This window comes from Delphinapterus leucas, chromosome 1, assembly GCF_059928025.1.
Source record: "Delphinapterus leucas isolate spDelLeu-1000000601 "Yukka" chromosome 1, BTC_Dleu_Yukka2, whole genome shotgun sequence".
Lineage (NCBI taxonomy): Eukaryota > Metazoa > Chordata > Mammalia > Artiodactyla > Monodontidae > Delphinapterus > Delphinapterus leucas.
In genome coordinates, this window is record NC_143129.1 from 86,588,150 (window position 1) to 86,608,397 (window position 20,248).

A 20,248-nucleotide genomic window follows, 5' to 3' on the forward strand; every position below is an offset into this window, starting at 1 on the left:
CAGGTGCTTATTAATTGATTCCTACTGAAGGTTTGGCTTCTCTGCAATATTGACTGTGAATGATAGGGTTTCTATCTATGACCTATCACTTGGATCTCCATGTAGTATCAATTTTCTTAAACTGCAAGAACAAGAAAAAAATCCTAAATTTGGCCATGAGCATCTCGACCTGCTTGTAGATGAGAGTTCCAAGTGGATGTCCATTGATCATACACCATGAAACTTCTTGATAACACCATTTAACATGTCCCAGCAACACCAGCTGGAAAAATTAATTGCTTCTTGCCCAGTGTAGGTTATACCTGCAAATGGAGATGAGTTAATTAATAAAATGCTTTTGGACTCAAGTTAGTAATAAGTAATAAGATCAATAACTAAATCTAGCTAATAAATTTAGTTATAGTCACAGTGTTTTATAAATTCAAGGTAAGAATACAATGTTTGACAAGTTTGAATGTACCCAAGAACTTAAAAACAGAAATTTTAAAATTACTCTTCTTTGTTTTATCTGATATAAAAATATATGGTTTAGTATAAAAATTAGGAAATATAGGAATACTTTAAAAAGATGACAGTTGCTCATAATTCTACCATCCCAGCAGTAACCACTATTCACAGTGTATGTCTTTCACTTTATCATGATGAGCAGTTTCCTATTCATTAAATATTTTTTAAAATCATATTATAATAACTGTATGGTGCATAATCTATAAAAATATCAAACCACTATGCTGTGTACCTGAAACTAATGTAAGTCAATTATACTTTGATTAAAAAATATATATCTAAAGATTTTAAAAAAAGACTTTTTAATGATTTCATAATAATTCATTGGTATATGTACATATCGTAATTTACTTAATCATATCCATGCTTTTACATATTTGGGTGATTTCCACTTCACACTGAGTTTTGCTTACATTTCTTTTTGATGAAACAAAAATGTCCTTGATTTGATTTTATCTTTTAGAAGAATCAAATGCAGAGAATAAAGCTGTCAGCAAGTTTGGATCTTTTTCTGCCACCTTGGAAAATGGAATCTGCCTCTCAATAAGTTACTATGGATCGAGTGGAATGGCGCCAGGTGAATTAAACACAACAGAAAGGATAAGTGTCCCGTGACCAAGGGCAGCTGCCCACCCTCCATCAGCTTACTTGTTGATAAACATGTTCTGATTTAATGCCCCTCATTTCCTGAGCAGTGGGAATATATGTGTGTGTACATACATATGTGTGTGTACATATGTATGTACATATATAATCTTTCATATGTAGAAAATAACAATAGTTTGACATTTTAAACAGCACTTTTCATACATATAATCTCACATATAACCACATGTACATACATATAAGTTATCTTTGTTAACTAACCCATGAAAATAAGTCTGTTAGTTGGTACCAAAAAAAAACATGATTTGCCAAAGAATCCTCATGATTTTCTACAGAATAATATTTCTATGAATCCTGTGTTTATGGAACTCCTCAATGTGCTTCAGAACATTAATCTTAAAGGAGCCATTCATTGGACATCTTGAAGGATTTATTTACCCTACTCTTAATAAACAAGTTCTCCAACTGGAAGCTATTTCCTTACAAACCACAAAATGACCTGTCACTTTACCAAGAACCAGTTAGGAAATCTTGTGGGTTCTCATGCATTTTACAGGGATCTAACCACAAGAGATTAAAAAAAAAAAGCTTTATAAAATCAAAAGGTAATCCCTATGTTGTGTGACCTTAAACTACATGTGAATTGTGGTGATCCAATTATCTGCCATACTATGTAGTTTCATTTCTCTAGAGACAATATTCCCATGGATCATTAATCCATGTTTCTTACCTTGTGCCAAGTATTGTAGTACTTTAGTGGGTTAGAGAGCCCATTACATTTGTTAGTATTTTTGCTTTATTTGGGGTTTTGACTTTTAATTTTGTAGTTGATTCATTTTTAATCCAACACTTGGAAATGTCATTTGTTGCCTAACAAATTATGTATTAAAATCCACAATCACACACAGTCACTAACAAACCATACTCCTACTGAACAAGGTTATCATTATTTTACATTAAGATATTTACACTCTATATCAACTATGTTGCTGCTATCTTCTAAGTGATTTACTTATTCTTGATCTAATCCTTAAATTAATATGCAATCTTTCCATTTAATACAGATGTTCCTAATTTCAGTTTATAGGTACTGCATTTGAAAATGTTTATAGTGTAGATAATAAGTAATGTTTTACTTCCTGTATATTAAAAAAGTTGAAGGCATGAGTCTTTGTAAAAAATATATTGTAAATTACTTAAGGATGCATATAATACTAATATTTAAGAACGTTTATCTGCTAGTGGCTAAACAAATTTCCAAGCCAATTCCCTCCTCTTAATTCAATATATACAGCTCTCTAGAGCTTATTGATCTTGCTTAACTGAAACTTATGCCCGTTGATTATGATATTACTTTATGCTTCCAATTTCCTTCTCTCTGCAGCCCCTGACAACCACCATTCTACTCTTTGATTCTATGAATTCAACTATTTTAGATACCTCACATAAGTGGAATCATGCAGTGTTTGTCTTTCTATGACTGGCTTATTTCACTTAGCATAATGTGCTCAAGGATCATCCACATTGTCACACATTACAGAATTAATTTCTTAAGACTGAACAGCATTCCACTGAATGTATACAGCACATTTTATTTATCCAGTCATCTGTCAGTGGACATTTAGGTTATCTCCAGCTCTTGGCTACCCTAGTCTTTTTTGTGCCTTTCAGTTCCTTGATGAACTGTGCTCTCTCTTATCTCTGACCAATTGCCCATGCTGTGCCCCTTGCTCAGAATTCTTTCTCTTGCTACGTACATCACCACTTTCAACAATGAACTTCCTCCTATACTTCAGGACTCAGATTACAGGTTACTTGCTCTGAGGAATGCTTCACCCATGTGAACTGGGTCTTTGGAGTTGAGTGGAAATTGCTTAGGCAAAGAATCAAAGGAAGGGAATTCTATACCAGGAATAGCATGTGCAAAACCTCAGTAGTGTAAGAGCATGACGCGTTTGTAGAAAAGCAAACTGTGCAGTACAGTCAGTCCTCTGTATCCCATATCCATAGGTTCTGAATTCGCAGATTCGACCAACCTTGAATTGAAAATATTATTTTTAAAAAAATTCCAGAAAGTTGCAAAAAGCAAAAATTTGCCCCCAAATTTGCCCCAGGCCGATCACTATGCTGAAGCCATAGTGAATGAAGTGATGTGTAGGCACACCCTACTGTGGCCACCTACCACGTCACACACCTGCACTCTCCAGTGCTCATTGTCTGAGCATTGCTGGTCTGGTGTCCTGTTCGTTTGCTACTTGTATTGTGTGTTCATGCTTGGTTTCTGTGAAAAATGGCTCCCAAAAAGCAGTTAAGTGGTCAAAACAATCCCTCAAATGCCAAGAAAGAGCAGAAAGTGCTGTCTCTCGACAAGAAAATACAGATCTTTGATCTTCTGAAAAGTGGCATGTGGCTTGCCAAAGTGGGATGTAAGGTCACTAAGAACAAATGGAACATTCTCACAGTAAAGCAGAAAGAAGACGAAGTTCATGGAAGGGTTAGAGCTGCCCCTACAATGGCAAAAATGGTCTCGCAGGTTCATGACAAAGTGCTTACAAAGTGCTTGTATTTTGTATGTGGCTAGGGGACATGTTACAGAAGTATGTCCCTTTGGATGGCAAAATTACGCGTGAAAGAGCACTTAGCCTCTGTGTGCACTGTTGTGAGGGGTGAGGAGAGTGAGAGGAAGGAGTTTAAGGGCACTAATAGATGGCTGGTTAGCTGGTAAAGTGCTACACCCTCAAGAACTTAAAGATCACAGGAGAATCGACATCGGCCAGTGCCAAAGCAACATCAGTGTTCCCAGAAGAACTCAAGAAGAGAAAGGCTACCTTCTAGAGCAAGTCTTCAATTGTGATAAAACAGGCTGATGCCCAGTCGTACCTACATCCGTCAGAATGCCAAGCAGGCCCTGGGGTTCAAGGACTGGAAAGCTTACCTTACTCTCGGGCTATGTGGCAATGCAGCAGGTCACATGATCAAGCCTAATCTATGAGCAAACAACTCCTGGGCCCAAAAGAACAAAAACAAAAATTGTCTATGCTGTTCTGGCAGCACAACAGGAAAGCTTGGGTGACAGCCGTCTTGTTCTTGGAATGGTTCCACCAGTGCTTCATTCCTGAAATGAAGAAATACCTCAAAGAGAAAGAGCTACTATTCAAGGTGCTCCTCATAATTGACAATGCTCCCAACTAACTCAATTTCTCTGCCTCATTGACAAGGAAGTGGAAGTGATGTTCCTGCCTCCTAACACTGTATCACTGCTGCAGCCACTCAATCAAGGCATCATCGAGGACATTAAGGCAACTTATACCTGCCTCACCTTGAGGAAGATTCATGCTGCCCTTGGTGCTAACCCTGATTGGAACATTGTGGATTTAGGGACTTCCCTCGTGGTGCAGTGGTTAAGAAACCGCCTGCCAATGCAGGGGACACGGGTTCCATCCCTGGTCCAGGAAGATCCCATATGCTGCAGAGCAGCTAAGCCCGTGCACCACAACTACTGAGCCCGTGTGCTGCAACTACTGAAGCCCACGCTCCTAGAGCCCGCACTTGGCAACAAGAGAAGCCACTGCAATGAGAAGCCCGCACACCGCAATGAAGAGTAGCTCCTGCTCGCCACAACTAGAGGAAGCCCACGCACAGCAACAAAGACCCAATGCAGCCAAAAGTAAGTAAATAAATAAATAAATTTATTTTAAAAATAGTGGATTTATGGAAGAGCGTCACAATTATGGTTGGAACTGTGCTTACTGCAGAGGCTGTAGGTGCCCTAAAGCCTAAGACAGTCAATGCATGTTGGAAGCCATTATGGTGTGAGGTAGTCGATGATCTCAGGGGCTTCCCCACTATTGATGTAGAAATCAGGAATATCTTGAATGTTGCAAGGGAAGTTGCGGGGGGGAGGAGGCTTCTTTGACATGATCTAGGGTGACATCAAGGAACACATAGAAGAGTATAGAGGAATCCTTACCAACAAGGAACTCGAAGATCTGCCGAAGTCATCTACAGATGATTTTTTCTACAGAGAAAATTTAGAGGAAGCAGAGCCATCAATTTGGACATGTGAAAATATTGCAGTGCTTTTTCAATAGGTGCAAGTGTTAAAGGATATGATCCTCAAGTACAATCCTTTGATAGACTGAAGCCTCTGTGGTATCCAAGGTATAGCATTATGCCAAAAATCATTGCAAGACTTGTTTGATGATGCAAAGAAAAGGAAGAAACAGCTTCCTATAACAACGTTTCTAACTAAAGCCTCTGCAGTTGTGAAGCCTAGAACTTCAGTGCTTTAAGATCCTCAGCCCTCAACCTCCAGATATCCTGACATTAGTATTATTGAGCCTCCTCCAAAGTGACAGTGTCTGCAATTGGAACCCAATTCTCCTGACTAGATAATCCTTCTGACATCCTGTCAGAAGACTTAACTCAGCCTGATGTCTCACCACTTACCTAGAGTGCCACACATCTCATCGCCTTGCCACATCGGTACCATAGACACCATAGAGCAATCATCATCGTCGTCATGCAAGGGTAATCAAGACACAGGAGAACTAGGGTTTTGGTGATTGTTAACACTATGTGTGTGAGAGCGAGAGAGAGAGAGAGAGAATTAATATTTTTTCTATGATTATATTTTCTATATGTATTTTAAATATTCTATGTTTTATTCCATGTATTTCTCTTTTGGGTCATTAAACAAAAGCCATCTGTAAGTGTTGAAAGAAAGATAATGTTATGTTGTTGCTGACGTGTACCATGTAGTTAAGCACATGATGGTTGCATGATTCCGTCTGTACTGAACATGTACAGTACTAATTTTTTGTCATTATTTCCTAAATGATGCAGTATAATAACTATTTTATAGCATTTACATTGTATTAGGTATTATAAGTAATCTAGAAATGATTTAAAGTATGTGGGAGAATGTCCATAGGTTATATGCAAATAAATACTACACTATTTTATATAAGGGACTTGAGCATCCACAGATATTGGTATCCATGGGGTGTTCTGGGACCAACCCCCTGTGTATACTGAAGGACAACTGTATAAAGTACAGCTTGTATGGAAGTGTTTTGTGGCAAATGCCTTTCTTCTGGGTTCCCCTGTCACTCTGTACTTTTCCTATCACGGGCTTAACACATGACATTGAATACCTGAGGTTCTCTTCATCTGAACTTCTCATTACGTTACAAGTTCCTGATGTCTCATTCATCACTGGTTACCCAATGCATGGTACATAGTAGTAGGTACTCAGTAAATATTTACTGATTGAGTAAATGGATGGGGATGAGAGGGAGGAGTTTCCAGCTGCCTCTAACTAGATGCCATTCGCTATTTATATTCTGTACTTGCTATGAGTCAGGCATCTTGCTGGCACTGAGTCACTAAGATGAATAAAACCATGTTACAGCTACTCAAAGAATTCATTGTCTAATGGGAACAGAAACCATAAATAGTGAAATAACTGCATAAGTGCTAGAAATTATATATAAACCAAGTAGTGGGGACAGCCAGAAAATACTTGAGAGAGAAAGCATAGCATCTGAGATGAGACTTTATAGGTGAGTAGGAACTATCCTGACAAAGCAGCAAGGAAAGGGAATTCTAGACAGTAAGAACCATTTGTATAAATACACAGTTGGGTAAAAGCATGACATCTTTACAGAAAAATGAGAGGTTGAGTGTGACTGGAGTGGAGGAGGGTGAGTGAGCATTGTGTGTCCTATAAGATTTGTGAGCGCCAGAGTTTTTTAAGTACGAAAAGGGAAGTGACATGAAAAGATTTCATTTTAGGAACATAATCATAGTGATAGTTTGGAAAGTACACTGAGGTGGTGATATTAGGAAACTGCTGCAAAAAATCAAGCAAGTGAATAAGAATATGAACTAAGGTGGTAGGAATAGATAGGAGAGGCATGATTTGAGAGAAATTTCTGAGGGCTGCGTGACTGGTTGGATGTATAGGGTGAGTCAAAAAGAGAAAATGCATACAATCTCAATGTCTAACTTGAGAAACAAAGTGCATGACTGGTCATGGCATTGACCGAGGTTGAGAACATAGGAGGGAGGGTTATCTGCTTGGAAGAGGAGAGACTTACTGATTTTGAAATGTCTCCAGTACCACAAGCAGGGGGAGATGTCTAAGAGCAGTTGGAAATACAGATCTGAAGCTGAGAAGAAAGCTTGTGCCCGGAGATGTAAATTTTGCAGTCATTCAAATGTAGATGACAGCTGGAGCCCCAGTAGTGAACAAGATACTCAGATCTAATAGAGATAATAAAGGCTCTCAGCCCTCACTGTGTATCACAATCACATGTGATTGTGTTTCACAACTATAAATGCCTGGGCGTCGTCCCCAGAGAGTCAAGGTGGGGGCCTGAGCATTTCGTTTAATTCCATGAAAAATGATTATGGGCAGCCAGAGTTGAGAACATCTGTTGTGTAATGAGAAGGGGGAAAAAAACTGGGACCTACCAACATTTAACAAAGAGGAAGAGTTAGTAAAGGAGACTGAGAAAAAAATAACCAAAGAGGTAAGAGGAGATCCAGGTGGGAGTGTTACCCTGGAACCCAGAAGAGAATATAACCTAAGACGTAAGGGGATGCTTGGAAGTTTCCAACATAGTTCCTCCATGGATTGGCTCTCCTTTTAGAATTCTAACAATCCATTAAACCCAGAATAAAATCAGTCTTCAATAAGAAAACTTCTTTTATCATCTCAGCCAGAAATAATCTATTTCTTTTCTAAATTTCCTTGTTTGTATCCCTTATGTTTCTATTTAATATGTCCTTGTATTGAAGCTATTTGAGTACAGGTCTTATTTAGACTATTTTGACTTCATAAGGTCATTTATTTTTCTTTTTCATTATTATCCACTGCTCCACACGTTTTACATATGAACCTCAATAAATATTTCTCAAAAAAATGAAGAGATGGTTACTGCCCTATCATTAGGAGTTTACAATCTAGATAGGGAGGCAAGAGTGTGTGAAATCATGACTCAATCAAATGCATCAAAGTATTAAGTGCCTCAAATTTCTAAGCTACAATTTTGATTTCCAAATCAACTACATTACCCCTGAAACCTATCCAACTGATCAGTCCTACTCAGCAAGGTAAAAATTGCCAAGTGGTATAAATGTTTGAGATCTAAATTTTATTTAACAAACATATCAAATATAAATGTCTAATTTACTTGTTTTCTCCTCTTTCTCTTTATAGAGGATAAGGATCCTAACTTGGAAGCAATGTTGAATATCCCATCAGCACATACTCCAACAGTAATTCCTGTTATAGTGAGTATTCCTCAAAGCAAAGGAAAAGGGAAAACAAAAAGCAAAGAAAAATCCAAAGAATCTCTTAAAGAAGAGGAGCTCCCAAAGGAAGAAGAGAAAAAGGTAAGTGGACCTTGCCATGTGTTCCCAAACTCTGCTTCTGCCTCAATGTTAACTTTTTTTAAATCATGAGTTATGTCAATAGTGTTATTACAGTGCATATATTTTACTGTGCAGATTCAGTAACACTCCTTGTACTTTCAGTTTTGAATGGACAAGAAGAGGTCTGCGCACAGGAGTTGAATTCCCACACCAGGAGACATACTGTCTTAAACAAACTGTCTCAGGTCATTCATTTCAAACTCAGAATAACTAGTTCAACCATTTTTCCACATTGAATCTTGGATGTTCTTTGCTTAGATGGTCAAGTTCCTACCAGTCCTTATTTTCAATACTGAATTTAATTCCATTGAGATAAACAACAATTGGAAGGGGAGGATCTCTAACTAAATAGTGGAAACACTTCTGTTAGGTAGATCTGGACTTAGATATTGATGTACTAAGAATTCAGCAAGACTAAAGGACAACCCACTTCCAGTTAAAAAGCAGTCCACCCTCTACCTCTAACCCTTCACCATATGCAAACAAGTGCGTGCACACACACACACACACACACACACACACACTCACACACTTGAGAGCTCTTTGACTCTAAACATTTTCCTAATAGAAGTATATAGATCAAAAGAGGTTCTAAAAGAACGACAAGAAGGAAACTACTGGTCAAATCTTGACTCTTTCAGTTTTACTAGTACAGTTGTATGGTTTGTACAATGTACAGAGTCTCAACTTATTAGAAAAAAGAAGTGTTAAAAAGTGATCAGGGACCTGGATTTCAGAGCATGACCCTTTGAAAGTTATGGGGTTTGAATGTTACTTAGCCTCTGCACCATATTTACACAGCTTTACTAGATGAGTTTTCTCAAGCTAGGACACTTGACCCTTAAGTAGAAATGTTCAAGTACTGAGTATAGTATCCCCAGGTAACTCATTAATGTAGCTGAAAGCAATTTGGTGGCAAACCAGTCGGTCCACCCAACATTTTTTTAAATTGATGACAATGAAAGGGTGGGGGATAATTACTGGTTTTGAGTGTAATGATACATTTGTCATGGCTTTTTTGTGTCTTTGAGCAGCATTGTTCATTTTACAGAATTTCATAAGCTTTTACCTCTTAATTTTGCTTTGTGTTTTTAATTGATTTTCAGCCAGTGATCCAGATTTTATTCTCTATTAATAACAAAGGCAGGACAACCTAAATGATCAACAGTAGAGGACTAGAGAGAATAAATTAAAGATCCAACACTGGGGGATCAGTTGGAATGATTTTAGTGGCGAGCCGCTGAGCAAATCAACTGGAAAAACTGAAAGGATTATCGTTAGGGGTGGGTTGGAAGTAACCGAATAATTTTCATCCTGGAGTACGTATAACCAAACAAGGGATTCAGGCATAGTGAGCATAAAATTATTTAGAATCTGTTAAGTAGACACACCCAAACCCTCATTAAAACTTATAAATAATCTTTTTTATTGTCTTTTAGTATTTTTACTTACTATAAAAGCAGTGTATGCTCATTATAGAAAAATAAAGACACATATCCTAATAGCATAATGTCTCTAGCATCCAAACTGTAAGAATCACACAAGGAAGGTGGTGGGGATCTTGGTCAGCCCTTATATCTACATGTCCAAACTGAGGCATCTTTCAAGGCCTAGTTCAAGCTTCAGCTCCTCCATGATCCTTTCCTAATTAGTCTCATTAACTTTGATATCTCCCTTTTCTGAGGAAAGAGGTGCCAACCATTTGGTACTGTTATTTAGCTGTTTCATATGTCTGTGTGCCATTCTACAGGCAAAATATCAATTGCACAAATTGTAGAGACTCATGCATCCTTATAGGCTCCACTGCAGGGCTCACTAGTCCTGGGCAAGTCATAGTCTAAGCATTCAGCAAGTCTTTGTTTAGTCATAATAAATCAATATCTCATTTAGAAAATGACAGGAAATTATTCACACGTTGAACTATTTGCAGGAAGAAGTAGAACCAGAACCTGTTTTACAAGAGACTCTTTATGTTCCCACCTTCCAAAACCTGAACGTGTCTTGCCCCAGTGGGCTCCAGGTGACCTTCATTGGGCAAGAGTCCCCAGGTGAGTGCTGGCCAGGAGGATGAGGAGGCAGGGGGAAAAAGTCATATAGAAAACACTTCAATCACCATTGAAATTGTGTATTTTCCTACCAGTTAAATAAACTTGTTGATAATGAATAATAGGCTAATAACAATAATGACCACCATTTTTGAGCACTTACTGTGGGCCAGGCACTATCTAAATACTTAACATACCTGACAAAATAAGGATGAGGAGGCAGGGGGAAAAAGTCATATAGAAAACACTTCAATCACCATTGAAATTGTGTATTTTCCTACCAGTTAAATAAACTTGTTGATAATGAATAATAGGCTAATAACAATAATGACCACCATTTTTGAGCACTTACTGTGGGCCAGGCACTATCTAAATACTTAACATACCTGACAAAATACAACTACTATAAGCTAAGTCCTAATAATTTCCTTTCACAAAATAAAGAAATCGAGGCATCAGAAGGTTCAGTAACTTACCCCAGGTCACTCAGTTCCTAAGTGGCAGAGATAAAATGCCATTCTTGGTCCAGTGGTGGCAAAGCCAATGCTCTTAGTAACTACTGTGTGGTCCTGTGTCCTTCCTCTACAAAGGGCCACAGGAACAGAACTTTGCTGGTCTGATCAAAACAAAGGACGGTGAGCACAGAGTAGGTAAAGATAAGTGCAGGTTAAATGGATGAAGAAAACCAGTCTCGTTCCCAGGTATCGATATATACTTTTATAGGGTCTCTTACTTCTGTTGATTCTGTACGTGGCCCCTAACCTATTAAGATGAATACGTAAGTACAACAGGACTCCTTTAATTAACCTGATGCAGGGGGGCATCCACATTGGTGATTGATTTGAACATCATTTAAATGAAGACCCCCTATTGCAGTAGAAGTAGGAGAGGCAACAAAGCAAGCACGGAGCCGGGGCTTGAGTTCTAATTAACTGTATGGCCCTTCCAGTAACTTACTGTCTTTGGATCATGTTTCTTCATCTGACAAATGTTACATTATATCAGTGAATCCTATTTTCACGACCAAATATACTCTATTATAATTTCCTTATGTACCCCATATTTAAAAAGTGTACCAAAGAAAAAGAGTATGCTTATTGAAAAATAATTCAATGTTGCATTCACTTGCCAGCCAAATGAGAAGAAACTTAATGTTGTAGTCGATCTATTTCGTCTCAATTTTTCTTTTCACTGGGCTTTCTGAATTATTAAAAATAGACCATGAATCCTTGTTTCTATTTCCAAGTATTCCTAGTGATCCAGGTTTTCCATGATGGGACCAACTGTGTGTGCTAAGACTGAAGGCCACTGACAGTCTTCCGAAGTCAAAGATGCTATGAGGGAACTGAGAGGGATATTCTTTTTAAGTTTAAGGACATATTTGTTTCCTTGCTTGTTTTCTTGATTCTGTTAGCAAACCACAGCTTAATACTTGTTTCACCGGTCTTTTCCATTAGTTTCATTTTCTAGTCTGATGTTTTCATCTTTATGTCAGGGTAGACAATGTGGTTAATAATAACTCTGCCTGGGGACTTCCCTGGTGATGCAGTGGTTAAGAATCCGCCTGCCAATGCAGGGGACACGGGTTCAATCCCTGGTCCGGGAAGATCCCACATGCCGCGGACCAACTAAGCCCATGAGCCACAGCTACTGAGCCTGAGCTCTAGAGCCCATGCTCCGCAACAAGAGAAGCCACCACAGTGAGAAGCCCACGCACTGCAACAGAGTAGCCCCTGCTTGCTGCAACCAGAGAAAGCCCACGTGCAGCAACAAAGACACAATGCAGCCAAAAGTAAATAAATAAATAAATTTATTTTTTAAAATGCTGTTGAATCCTTTAAAAAAAATAATAATAATAATAACTCTGTAACAAATCTTTTTAAAACCCTCCATATATTGTGATTATCCTAATTCAAGTCTGAATATAATTACAGCGTAAGTATCAAAGTAGCACTATCTTCATAGGGTCAGCCTTGGGCAAGGGAGAGAAGGTCACACGGTGCAAGAAGAAAGAGCCTAGATTTGAGTTCTTGCCAGGGTGACCTTGGACAAGTCATAACCCCTCCCCACCTGAATTTCTTCATTTATAAAATAATGTCATCTACTAAACAGAGTTGCTATAAATATTAAATGAGAAAATACTTTCTAATTTGGAAAGTATTATTCCAATGTTAGGTTTTTGCTTTTATTTTTGGTCAGGGTAGCAGTGGTTGTTTTTACAGCATAAGAAAATAGTTAAGCACGGAGACTTGGTTCAAATCTAAGCTCTGCTCTTACCAGCTGTGTGACCTCAGAGAAGTTTGCCTCCATATATTCATCGGAAAACTCTGGAAAATGAAAGTGTCTACCTTAAAGGGTTGTTGAAGTGGGCTGAATAAAATACATACACAGAGCATTTAACATATAGAAATATTTCAACAGATGTTTATTATTTTATTATTACCTCTGTGACTTGAAGGGTCAAGCACCTTGAAAGGTGCTTATTCCAAAATATTTTCCCACCAGCCTGATATAGTCCTTGAAATACCATCATTTCATGTTAATAAACCACTTCTTTTCCTCCTGAACCAATGCCATTTTATTTTAACTTTTAATACAGAAAAATATAATACATAATATAACAAGTACTGATGTGCTGGCCAGACAAAATAAAGATTTCTTTTTGTCATACTTTAATCAAAATATATTTTTAAAATTACAGACACAGCTGTAACCCCAAATTTCCCTCTACAGTCTATTCCTTCTCTTTCTCTTATAGTGAACACTAACAAGACTTAGATTTTTGTGCAAATAGGTTTATACAAATGTGCTATATGTATGCCTTCATAATAACAAATAATGTTAAGTTGTAGATAATGCAAATTTTACATAAATTATATTTTATTGTAAATATTTTTCTGCAAATAGCCTTTTAATTCCATCTCTATTTTGGATATTCAAGGTGATACACATTTATCAAATGTATTTCTTTTAAAATCTAGATAACATCTCATCAAATGAATAGACTGTGATTTTTTAATAGACTCCATCACTGACAGACATTGGATTTTATGTTATTAAACCACTTTTTAAACGGAGAAGAGGAAATTATTCAATTAGCGAAATCTGAGTAGCTGCTGTGTACCAGAAATTCTCAATAATAATACTTTCTTTTGGAGGAATTTATTAGGTGTTTTCTTCTTGATTGCCAGCTAAGAGTAGAACTCTGAGAAAAATCTGGACTTGGTTAGAGATGAGAGGGTTGTGTTAACTTTGAAAGATGATAAATGATTTAAGAAGGGCAAGCCTGAGTGAGTGACTTCCCCTGGGGCTCCAGGGAACTGGGGGACCCCAGGGAAACATTGTGCATCCAGGGTGAGAGAAAAATACCAATGGGGAGAAAAGGCAACATCTAAGACAGAATAACTCTCTCCCTTCCTAATTTTGCCCTGAAATGTTCTGGACATCATTAGAAACACTGGCTTATACACGCAGAAAGTATGTATTAGGTACTTGTAAATGACCTTATTTACTACATGTGACTATAAGAAAGGCAGCAAAGAACCAGTACTCTGGGCCATCTATCATGACATGAAAACTGCCCTAGTAACCAGATGTAGACAAAAGAATGAAAACAATTAAGCAGGAAGATAAGATCCCAGCCATACAGCATTGCACAGTTCTCAGTAAGCTCTTTTTTCTTTTTAAGATAAATATGTTATAGACGAGGAACCCACTTGGGACATCATGGTCCGACAGAGCTACCCCCAGAAGGTGAAGCACTATGAATTCTGTAAAACAGTGATACCACCTCTGGAGCAGGAGGCATCAAGAGTTATTACCAGTCAAGGCACTGTTGTCAAATACCTGTTGGATGGATCCACACAGGTAAAAGAATATGTTAGATAAATTACTCTTTCCTGCTGCAGAGTAAAATACAAACAAGCTAAAGGTGAGGAACGGTACTATGACAAGGAAGAGAAACAACTCATTTGAAAATGAATGATGCCTTAAAATGGCAAAGAATAATATAGTTGGAAGAAAAAACACTGCCTTAGATGCTATACATACTATACATACTAGATAGATATTGATAGAAACTAAACGTTTAAATATGTGATAAAGTTTTAAATGTAGTCATTAGAAAAATTGAAATAGGGTAAATAATTTCCCAATTACATAGGGGAAGGGTGAAGAATGGGAAAACGTAAAGCAAGTCAATCTGATAAAAGATAGGAAATGAAAAGAAACAAAATAGAAAGTAAATGGAAAACAAAGCAATATTATTGTGCTGGTTATTAATCTGTTGTCTCTGAGCTCCAAATCTACCCTTCTATAACATGCTTTATACTGCAGAGTCTGGATGTCAGCAAATAACATTTATTTGAGTTATTTTTAACCTATTTCGGTTTGACACACAGTATTGTTAACCAGTTTCTTCCTCGTTTCTGAGAATGCTGAAATTTTTTGCTTTTTCTTCAGATTCTCTTCGCAGATGGTACTGTGAGCAGTAGTCCCAATTCAGGGCCTGTTGGTCTTCCTGCTGACGCGCCAGCAAGCCCTCACAGCGGGGACTTGATGAGCACGGTTTCTCAGCAAAAATCAGAAACAGCACCATCAGAGACTGTCATCACAAAGAAAGGTAATAACCGAAGCCTCTCAATTTATAATGGATTTAATAAATCCAAGGGCTTAATAAATGCTCAATATTATTATTATTACACTTATCTTTTCATTGAATACATGCAAATTTCAGTGGGAATCACAGCATTACACATTGTTTCATGAATTGCTTTTATCTCTATGTAATAAATAGCAAACATTTTCCTATGTCATCATGTACTCTGACACGACATTAGTTCTAATGCCTACACTACTGTTTTAGGGTTAGATGAGTGATCAGTGATATCAAGTCTCTGTGTAGCCTTCTCTGTCCTTCTCTTTTCCCCGAAATCGCAAGAGAGCCACCTCAGCTCCAGGCACGAGGGCCTCATGTCGTAACTTCCAAAGCAGAAAGGAAAGAGGGTGAACACAAGAGCTTTCAAGTGTCTCTCTTTATCAGGGAGGAAAATAGCCCCAGATTACACCAGTCTCCCCCACCCGCAGTGGGTCTCCTCTTATATGTCATTGACTAAACCTGGTTGGGGACTGAGGCTGGGAAAACAGCATCTGAAACTTTTGGCTTTTTTCTCAGGAGATGAGCACTACTAGTAAGGAAAAAGGAAGGTGGAGAAGTGTTGTGTAAGCAATCAACCCTGTCTGCCATAATCTAAATTACAGACTTGCTCCCCTCCAAGACACTTGCAATTTATGCCCCTACCTCCAGCACAGTATGAAAGTGTCTGCTTCCTCATACCCTTGCCAATGCCGGGTATTGTCATTCTTTTCATGTTACTCAGTTTGATAGACAATTAATGCATCTTATTATTATATTAATTTGCATTTCATTGATTACTGATGAGATTAAACATTTAAAGATGTTTGTTGCTTTTTTTTTCTTTTTGTTAATTTTCTATTCACATCTTTCCTTGGTTTGCTGTCGGGATGTTCATCATTTTCATTTTAAGAGATCTTCATGTATAGGAGACGTGTGCTTGTATACCAGGCACAATTCTGGATACTTCAAAATATTAAATCAGTGAATACTCACAATAACTCTGTGAGGTGTGTATCTTAATAATCTCAATTTACAGATGAGAAAATTGAGACACAAAGAAGTTAATTAACTTCCTTGAAGTCTCTCAGCTAGTAAGTGGTAAAGCTCGGATTTGAGTCTGGGCAACTAACCCCTAAATTACACTGTCTCTCAGGCATTACAAATTTTTCTCAATTTCTCATATGCCTTTAATGATCTGTGAAACTAAGATTTAGTCTTTTTCTCTCAGATTCACACATCTCATCATGGTACCCAGTAACATTGTATGGAGGCAAAGTGAATTCTTTTTTGGATAACTCAAAATTTAGTGAAATGATATACTGGGTCATATGGTAGTTCTATTTTTAGTTTTTTGAGAAACCTCCATAACATTTTCCACAGTGACTGCACCAATTTACATTCCCACCAACAGTGTACAAGTGTTCCTTTTTCTCCACATCCTCTCCAACATTTGTTATTTGTGTTCTTTTTGATGATAGCCATTCTGAGAGGTGTGAGGTAGTATATCATTGTGGTTGATTTGCATTTCTCTGATGATTACGAAGGTTGAGCATCTTTTCATATGTGATATCGTATGATATTTGTCTTTGACTTACTTCACTTAGTATGATAATCTCTAGGTCCATCCATGTTGCTGCAAATGGCATTATTCCATTCTTTTTATGGCTAAGTAATATTCCATGGTATACATGTATGACATCTTCACACCGGTCAGAATGGCCGTCATCAAAAAGTCTACCAACAATACATGCTGGAGAAGGTGTGGAGAAAAGGGAACCCTCCTACATTGTCAGTGGGAATGTAAATTGGTAAAACCACTATGGAGAACAGTATGGAGCTTCCTTTAAAAACTAAAAATAGAACTACCATATGAAGTAGCAATCCCACTCCTGGGCATATATCTGGAGAAAACCGTAATTCGAAAAGATACATGTACCCAGTGTTCATTACAGCACTATTTACAATAGCCAGGACATGGAAGCCACCTAAATGTCCATTGACAGAGGAATGGATATGGTCAAATTAAAAAAAAAATTCTGTCTGTGTTTGAAAAGTTGAAAACTGCATATATCCTGCAGCTATTGAGTACAGAGTTCTCTTTTTCTAATTTAATTTAATTAATTTATTTATATATATATATATTTATACAGCATGTTACAGAGTTCTCTTTATATCTGTTTGATCAAATTTGTTAGTTGTGTTGTCCAATTTATATCCAGGTTCAGGAAACTTCTCTGTAAAGGGCAAGATAGTAAATGTTTTAGACACTTGGAGCCATATGGTCTCCGTCACAACTACTAACTCTGCTATTGTAGTGTAAAAGTAGCCTTAGAAAATACATAATCAAATGAGCATGCTGTGTTGTGTTCCAATAAAACTTTTATATGGTCACTAAAATTTGAATTTAATATAATTTTCATACATAACAAAATATTCTTTTGATTTTTTAATTATGTAGAAATGTACAAAGAATTATTACTTCACAGACTGTACAAAAATAGACAGTAGGCCATATTTGCCTCACATTCAAACTTTGACATTTCTTATTCTATATCCTTATGGACTTTTTAATGTACAATGTCAACTTATTCAGCAGAAGTATGTTTAAATTTCCTGAAAGGGTAGAATAGCCTCTTCACTCCTTACAGTTTAATCCATATTTCTTTTTTCTGAAATAACTATGTCTTTTTTATAGTTCTCAGATTTGCCTTTATATATTTTGAGGATATGATTTTAGATACTTACAAATTTAGAATTGTTTTATCTTCATGGGGAATTTAACTTTTTATCAGCACACAGTGACTTTTTATTCTAGGATTCTTTTTTACTCTAATGTTGATTTTGCTTATATTTTTATAGCTACATCAGCTATTGTTTAACTTTTCCAGTATAACTTTTCCCACACTTTATTTTACTTTCTATGGTTTATGTTTAAAAGTGTGTCTTGTGAGCAGCATATAGGTGCATGTTTTAAAAATTAGACATTTTTGTGTTTTAACTGGAAGTTTTAAGCTATTTTTTGCAAAACAGATATTTTCTGAAAATGTCTTTATGTTGTCCTCATTCTTGAAAAATAATTTCACTGGGTGTAGAATTCTAGATTGACAGGTATTTTCTCTCAGTATGTGGACAATAATTCTTCATATTTTTCTTGCTTCCACTATTGCTGTTGAAAAGTTGGCTGTCAGTCTAATTGTTGTTAGACAATCTAACCGCCTTTAAAATATTTTCTTTTTTATTATAATATCAATATGATTTAACTAGGGGTAGATTTCTTTTTATTTATCCAAGTGGGAATACATTGGGCTTCTTGAACCTGTAAATTAGTATCTTTCATTCCTTGTGGAACTTTCTCAATATTATCTTTTCAAATATTGTTTATCATCCATTTCTTTCTCTTCTTCTTCGAGAATTCCAATTAAATGTGTATTAGAGAGCTTTTACCTCTCTTTCATTACTTCTGTCACATTGGCTCTCTGAGCTTCATTCTAAATAATTTCTACAGGTCTATCTTTCAGTTCTCTTTTAATGCTCTGGAAATACAAATAGGTCCAAATTAAATCTTAGGGCAATGGAAAGGCTTAGCTAAATATATCTGTCTTCTTTGGTTCCCCCAATTAGTTGAGTCTGCATCTTACACCAAGATCCACATTTCATGGTCTGAATCTAAAGGATCTTCCTGGAGGCAACAATCCTTTACTATATTTTTTGCAATTTTTTTCTCAGTCTGAGTTTACTTCATCATCGAGGCTTGGCAACACTGGCAAATTTTGCCTGGCAAATAATAATGAGATTACTCATTATTATTCATACAAATGGAGTAAATCTACCTTTACTCCAGAGGTAGAGGGATTGAGATAATATTTACAGGGTTCCATGAGGGTTTCTTCAGTTCTGTCTTCCTGTTCTAATTGAATGGGGGTGGGGAGGGGTTGAGAGGGGGATGTGTATCAGATGATTATCAATGTAGTAATTAAACTGTACAAATCCTCTCCATATGAGAGGCCAAGGATATGCTTGATGTTCTCCAGATCCAGGGCCGAAGAAAGATGTTTCCTGTGACTGAAAAAAAATGACAAAATCAGAGGAATGAAGAGTTAAAATTATACTCTATTATACTAGAATATAATAAGTCAAAAAAAGGAATCTAAAAATTTCAGAGATACACAGGAGAAAATAGAGGCTTTGAAAACCAGGGTACAGGACCCCAAATCTGGAATCTAGGGAGATGTAAGCAAGACCTAAAAGTGTACAGAAATTGACAAGAATGGGTATTGTGCCATGGAGAGTGAGCTGTGTATGCACGTGTATGTTTTTTGGGAGGTGATGGGAATCCAGCCAAGGTTCAAGTACCAAGATTTAGATATTCATAACCTGAAATTTTTGCTTCTTGAGAAATAATATAATTGATGAATACCACTTAGAATTTCTCTGTGTCTGAGGTAACCTACACTGTATTAAAACTTAATGAATAATTCTATATGTGATATTATAGTTATATTGTTGCATTTGATTTTTTTAATTTTTTTTTTATTTTTTAAATTTTTGTTGGAGTATAGTTGATTTGTTGTATTTGATTTTACTTGAACTTCCACAGGAAAAAGTCAGAAAAATCAGTCATCAGTGGCACATAAAAATGAAAGCCATGAACCTCCCCCAGAAACAATTCAAACAGTAACTCCTGTGGAGATTCACTTAGGCACCTGGTTTACAACTACACCTCAAGGAAATCGGATTGGCACCAAAGGATTAGAAAGAATAGCAGACTTGGCCCCACTTTTATCCTTTAAAGCCACAGATCCTGTCAATGGAACGGTATGGCAAACAATTATATATTACAAATTTTTCTAAATTGTTAGGGTTCTGAAACAACACATGGAGGAATACCTGTCAAATAATACATTTTCAATAACTGTTTGTTAAGTAATGGATGTATGGATGAATGGATGGATCCATCTTTCCAAATCTAAAAATATTGTGTGGTTCATTTGACCAGTGCAGTGTATCATGAAAT

At 36.9% G+C, this 20,248-nt stretch overlaps 1 protein-coding gene across 1 annotated transcript in view; it reads left to right on the forward strand.

The window, feature by feature from the left end:
* The window catches only part of SPAG17 (sperm associated antigen 17), a 220,331-nt gene that overhangs the window by 130,271 nt on the left and 69,812 nt on the right, over positions 1 to 20,248 (forward strand). The window contains exons 24-29 of the mRNA XM_022583945.3: positions 971 to 1,084; positions 8,339 to 8,514; positions 10,484 to 10,601; positions 14,287 to 14,465; positions 15,060 to 15,219; positions 19,832 to 20,049. Of these exons, the coding sequence (XP_022439653.3) occupies positions 971 to 1,084; positions 8,339 to 8,514; positions 10,484 to 10,601; positions 14,287 to 14,465; positions 15,060 to 15,219; positions 19,832 to 20,049 (965 nt within the window). The remainder of the gene's footprint in view (positions 1 to 970; positions 1,085 to 8,338; positions 8,515 to 10,483; positions 10,602 to 14,286; positions 14,466 to 15,059; positions 15,220 to 19,831; positions 20,050 to 20,248) is intronic.